Source organism: Helianthus annuus, chromosome 11 (genome assembly GCF_002127325.2).
Source record: "Helianthus annuus cultivar XRQ/B chromosome 11, HanXRQr2.0-SUNRISE, whole genome shotgun sequence".
NCBI classification, from domain to species: Eukaryota; Viridiplantae; Streptophyta; class Magnoliopsida; order Asterales; family Asteraceae; genus Helianthus; species Helianthus annuus.
Genome location: NC_035443.2, coordinates 70,097,579 through 70,103,717, shown reverse-complemented (window position 1 = coordinate 70,103,717; position 6,139 = coordinate 70,097,579). Strand labels below are relative to the sequence as shown.

At 35.2% G+C, this 6,139-nt stretch overlaps 1 protein-coding gene across 1 annotated transcript; it reads right to left on the bottom strand.

The window, feature by feature from the left end:
* Positions 1-4,214: 4,214 nt before the first annotated feature.
* Positions 4,215-4,968, bottom strand: LOC110890518 (root allergen protein-like). Its single transcript, XM_022138139.2, has 2 exons — positions 4,744-4,968; positions 4,215-4,633 (listed from the first exon to the last, which is right to left on the bottom strand). Exons 1-2 carry the CDS (start codon positions 4,919-4,921, stop codon positions 4,347-4,349), a joined length of 465 nt encoding a protein of 154 aa, XP_021993831.1. The 5' UTR covers positions 4,922-4,968; the 3' UTR covers positions 4,215-4,346.
* Between the last annotated feature and the right edge of the window lie 1,171 nt (positions 4,969-6,139).

The window sequence follows — 6,139 nt, the reverse complement described above, 5'->3', positions numbered from 1 at the left end:
AGCACGGCCATCCGTCTAATAGAATTAGCACATGTAGGTCGTTGCACAGCTTTCGGACATTTGGAGTGCTTGATTTAGCGACGCACTGACTGTGAGTTCATGTCCCCCTTTTCTCTTAACTGTTTTCAGTTTTCTAACTGCGGGGGTGAAATACATGTTACAATGATTATGATTACTTATTACATGGTATGGTTAGCGTAAGGAGGGTTACTTTTAGATCATGTGAATGGGTAGGCGGAAACTTGAGGTCATTAATCCTCAGGGTAGGACCGAGGGGCAGGAGCGGTAGATCTATTTGGGTGTAGCGAGCCCAGTCCCAGGTCCAGCATAACGGACCTTGGGATGACTTTGTTCCCGACGCATAAATTTGCTAGGTTTGAGCCTTCCTACTTGCATTTCACACATATCAATGGCCTTGCAAACCATTGGTGATCTCTTTTTCCTTATTTGCTACATACCAGGTTTTGATAAAGATAAAGGTTTATTTACTCACTATCGCATGAACTCGCTCAACATTATTGTTGATTTTTCAACTTACATGTATTTCAGGGAATTAAAGATCTGGCACGGTATGGCATGTTTTCCGTTGCATAAGTCACCAGGGTCATCCAGGGTTCGGGGAATATGACTCTTTCCTGGACAAGTCACAGTCCTTGAATCATGTTTATGTTGTGTTTGGGTTGTAATGTTTAGACAAGTTTATGGTTGTTGGGTGTTAACCCGTTAAGACAATGTTTCGATATTTTTATTTTAATGGATGAACTTGCATATTTTAAATTCATGTAGCTTTGTTATGATTAAGCTATGGTATTAAGAAGTCACACCAAAATAACCACGCTTCCGCAAAGCCAGGGTGTGACATGGGACACACGAATAAGTTCAAGTCATTAAAACATTAACATCGTATCTCGGATCAGTTGAACTTTGTGTGAAAATTTAAGTGGATCAGTATACTGACAATCTAGGTGAATTGTTTAGAACTTAAAATGAAATGAAGCTTAACGGTGTTGGTGACATGTCTCAAAAACTAATATGATCCTCTTACACGAACTTACAAAAATATTGTCTGTAAATATTTCATTTCTGCATTTTTTTGTTTTACAAGTGGTGTCCATTATATTTCTTTCAGAAAATCCAAAAAGATTTTGTGTGTGTTTTTAATATAAATTTTGAAAAATTCAAAAAGATTTTCGGTGACTGATATTGAAAAGCTGATTTTCAAAATTCCAAGTGCTAAACATGATGAACAGATGGTTTGGGAGAATGTGTTGTTTTGATAAAAAAAATGATATAGTCTCAAGTGGTTCATCAGCATCTAATTGTTTGATTTGTTTGAGATAGTTTCAAATGATGTCTATATGCTTAAATGTTTATCATAAAACTTATGTTTGTGGTAGAGTTTTATGCAGGAAGAGTTAACATTTGAGGAGGAGTACATGTTGGTGATGATGAATTTAAAGATGTCAACATCTAAGAGAAAGAGTTGAAGATAGAGAGAGAGAAGCCCAGAGACTGATCAAGACTGAAGAAGTGAAGACACAGCATTGTAAAAGGCTCGATGAACGACTCGTCAACATCTGAGGGGGAGTTTGTTGGTGCACTACATCTATCGACTTCGTCTTGTATCGAGTCTTAGTCTTATATTGTTAGATCAGGACACGTTTTAAGAGAAAACTGGAAAATGTATGTTATTAGACGAGGGTTTCGCTTATAGAGACATAGGGGTTTCGCTCATATGGCTATTGATAGGTTCGCTTATGTGGTCATGAGGGTTTCGCTCATGTGACCTGTACATTGGAGCGAACCCTCAAGCACTATATATAGGTGCTTATGAGCGAAACCATAAAACATTGCCTTGTATACCACGCCGAAGTGCTGCCGGTGTGAGATTTGGATGGAATCATTGTCAAATCAATACGAAAAGGTGTTTAATGTGATTTGCTAGCTGTTTCTAAGTCAGATACTTGTTTTCCGCACCTATATCCGATCAAAACTCCTCTGAACGACTCGTTCGGGTCGAAACACGATCCTACAAACATGCTTATAAAAAAAAGGAATGGTGCACCTATTATAGTTGGGTGTTCAAAGGAAATTAAGTGAATCTGTAAGCAGGGGATGTAGTTTATTATGTAAAAGAATCATCCGCATAGATGTTGTGATTAGCATTTGGTTAATAGATTTGTGAGCATGTAAATTATACGTAAGAAATAAGGTATGTATGATCGTAGTAGGACCATTTATACCTGAAAGAGTTGGACTACATAATGTGTATGCATGTTATTAAACCATACGTATTCAGGTTTCGAGGACGAAACCCTTTTTAAGGGGAGTGGACTTGTAACACCCCAAAATGCGTAATTGATTATTGTGCCTTTAAATGTATTTATATGTAATAAAATAACTTTAGTTGACTAACTAATTTAAGTAAGAATGACTCTTGTGTAGGGGGATGAAAGTTGTGCTTGAATATGTTACACTCCATAATGGTTTATTGAATATAAGTTAAGTTAATTAAAAAATTAACTTAGTTAGTGGTAATGTTAGAACTTCTAGTAATGAATTGAAAAATGTTTAAATCAAATAAGTGAACAAATTAGAAGGGCCAAAGGTGTAACTTTTGAAAACTCAAAAGATTAAAAGAGTTAAAAATCAAAGACACACACACTGTGTGTCTCTAGTCGATCGAACAAAGGCAGTAGCAAAGGGGCAACCCTAATTTCATCACATACATCAAATTTAGTAGAAATTCCAAGGAAAAACGAATGCATGAACTCATATTTTCGAACATCTAACCATGTTTATTGAAGTGGTAAGTCCAATTCTTTGATTTGGTATATTCAAGGAAATGGGTTTCAACCCAATCATGAGATTATGTTATGATAGGTGTTATTGGAAGTTGGAATTGCTATGTAGAATAAGTTTTATGATTGATTTTGATGATTTGAACATCTTGATTCATAGAGCCATTTTTGTATGAGATCTTAATAAATGTAGGATAATCAAGATAATAGAAGTAGTTATGTAAAACCTTGAAATATTAATGTTTAATCTTGATTATGATGTATTAACACTAGATAAATTGATATGGAGTTAAAGTATCATACAGCTTGATTGATTGTTTATGATTTGCTAGAAGAACTAGTTAAATTATGTCCTAGAACATATGTGTTTAGTGTCCTACTAATGCGAAACCCTCCAAGTGTTCGAAATTCGGAAAATTGTGATAATGTTGCCATAAAATAAACTATGTAATTAATGAAATGATGTTCGGATAGACTAAATGATTGAATGAACATGTTAATGTAGGCGTGAACGAAGAAAGATCAAGTGCTAGGGAAACGGAAAACGCACAATGGTTTAGTATGAATATGAAGTAAGTAGCTTAACCCGTTGTGAACGGGTCACTGGTATGAGTATTTATGAATGGATGAATATTGAAGTCGACTCGTCATAAACGAGTCTAAGGAATGTATAGTGATGCAAAAGGAAGGAAATAAATTAAATCTGTTATAAACGGGTTGAAAAGTGATGTATGTAATAGTAATGAAATGCACGTATTCGATTAGTTATAAACGAACCAAATGGATGTTTATGTAAGTTTACAATTGCCCGTTTCGACGGGTCAATGAATGTCATGATTTATCTGGATTGCGAGATGGTATGTTTTGACCCGTTCCATCGAGTAAGAAAGTGTATGAAAGAAGTGAAAGTATGAAACGGATTAATTCGATTTATTGTATTAGTAGTAACGTATTTGACGAAATAAACTTTGTTGTTGATGTAGGTAAATCCTCAACTTAATCGGTCCGGCGACTTGGAATGAGCACCATATGAATCTCGCCTATATGCGCTTCCGCTTCTTTTGTAGCAATGTTTATGGTCAAAAAGTACTTTTGTTGTAACTACTTTGTTTAGTAGCTAGACTTTTGAAGTTTGACTTATTAGATCTTTAAAAAAAAATCTAGATGTTGGTAGATATTTAAAAGTAATGCTTTGGTTTTGTTAATTCTTTTGGAAGTGTCATTAATTTACTTATTAATTTACTTGAAATGAAGTTTGCCAAAACAGGGATTTGCTCATGTTACGGACGGGTCATGCCCAATTTTTGTTAAAAAATATATGTTATTACTTTATTTTTCGAATGTTAAAATGTGGGCGTTATATGAATGCATCTCATAATCACCTTTAAGAGTTATAGTTACTTTGTTTACCCATTCAAAAGCAAACCGACATACATTAATGTGTTGTTGTTAACATATATTAAGCATACATATAACATTATTTCAGCAAATGAAAAGATACAATAATAACATGGTCAGATACACTCCGTCATTTAGGTGAATGAATTAGAAATCTTCAGGATGAGCAATAGCATAAGACTCCATCCTCTTGAAAATACTCTTTATTGTTTCTTTGGAAATGTTCATAGCCTCATCGCTTAGCTTAGCATCACCGATGCACTTAAATATGATTGTACGTTTGTATATAGCTCCTCCATTAGGAGAAGGGGAGAACTTAATATGATGAGTGGTTTTCTCTATAATACCCTTAAAGACATCCGCTTCAAAGTATGTGTAGCTGATAAGATGGTTGCTTGTATCAATGGCATCCACCGTGTGTTTTGAAGTTGAGCCTGTGAGAGATTTTATTTAAATAATAGTTATGAAAGCCATCAAAGAAGATCGGCCAAGTTCAATAATATCAATAAATAATTACAAATGTAAATAAGGGGAGGTCGATTACCGTCACCATACACAGTGCTGATGATACTTCCAACACCACCATCACCTTGTATAACAGTAATGGATTTGAAAGATTGAGGATCGACCTTGGGTGCGATGGTGTGGTAGTTATTATAGAGCTTGAAAAGTTTTTCGGAAGAGAGTGAAGAAGCGACCTCTACCTCCATAGAAACCTCCATTATAGGTATGAGCTTTTTTTTATGAAAGAAGATATGTTGCACAAATGAATGACTCTTGGTGCGATGGAAGATAGTGGTATTTATAGGCATGGGGTAGGACTTCTTAGGGGTTTTGAAATGTTAATGCGGTGCCTAAAAAGTCAAGAATACACACACATGGATATATATTTATAGGCACTCCATCGTTGACACACAACACCTTAATTAGGTATTTATTCTAGGTCCCCTCCCAACATACATTTATATATGTGCATGTATATATGTATAAACCCACTGACACACACACATAAAAAAATACATATATTTCAAATCATTCAGGGTCCAGTGTAACACCCTTGCTATTATTTAACGATTTTCGTATAATTTAGGAAAAATAAACATGTGATTATGAGCACATATACATTACAAAATACGGGTTATTTAAAACTTTTACAATTTATAAGCATATAACATAATGTAATTAAATTCGTTGTTCACAACGACGACATAATAATGTGCGGAAGCTTGCAAATTGATCGTGTTCGGTTCTTCCTTGCGCTTGATCTACATCAGGGTTTTCTTGATAATCACCTACGATAAAAACCAACTTAAAAGTTAGTTTTGATAGCTTAAAAAAATAGGATTAAACCAGTTCTGAGCATCAAACAACAATTAAAAACAATTTTCCTAGTTTTTATGCCTCTCGCGCCACGCGAGAGGCTTACTCTTGACCTTCGCGTGCCGCTACGTCCGTCGCGTGTCGCGCCCAATCCATCACACTCCCTCGCGTGGCGTGGCGCGAGGGAGACCATTTTCCAGCAGTTCCACATCTGGGACCTGCATATCTGCCAGCTATGGTTTTTATCAAAAATCAAACTTTAAACGGCCATAACTTTTTATCTACAAGTCCGTTTTACCCGATTCTTTTTCCTACGTGTTCGAAATTTAATTCTCCATCTCATGGAGTCAATACCTGATATTAAACTACTTCAAAAATTCGGATTTCAAGTTCTCGGCTTGAAATCCCTTTTTAACACTTTTGACCCATTTATGTTTTAATCAAACACGCTTGTTAATTACCATTAAAATGTCATGCAAATCACATTATATCAGTTTACCAATATTCAAGGTTCAAATTATGGATTCTTATGCAAATTTTACCCCGTTTTGCATATCCACTTATTTTGACCCGTTAAGGGTATTTAACATTTTCGAGCTTAAATCCTGCTTCATTTTAGT

What these genes read in the sequence shown, in the direction of transcription:
- LOC110890518 (XM_022138139.2), bottom strand. Translation starts at nt 4,921, where the DNA reads ATGGAGGTTTCTATGGAGGTAGAGGTCGCTTCTTCACTCTCTTCCGAA. An exon ending in CAGCACTGTGTATGGTGACG is followed by an intron (nt 4,634 to 4,743) that starts GTAATCGACCTC and finishes AATCTCTCACAG; the next exon opens with GCTCAACTTCAAAACACACG.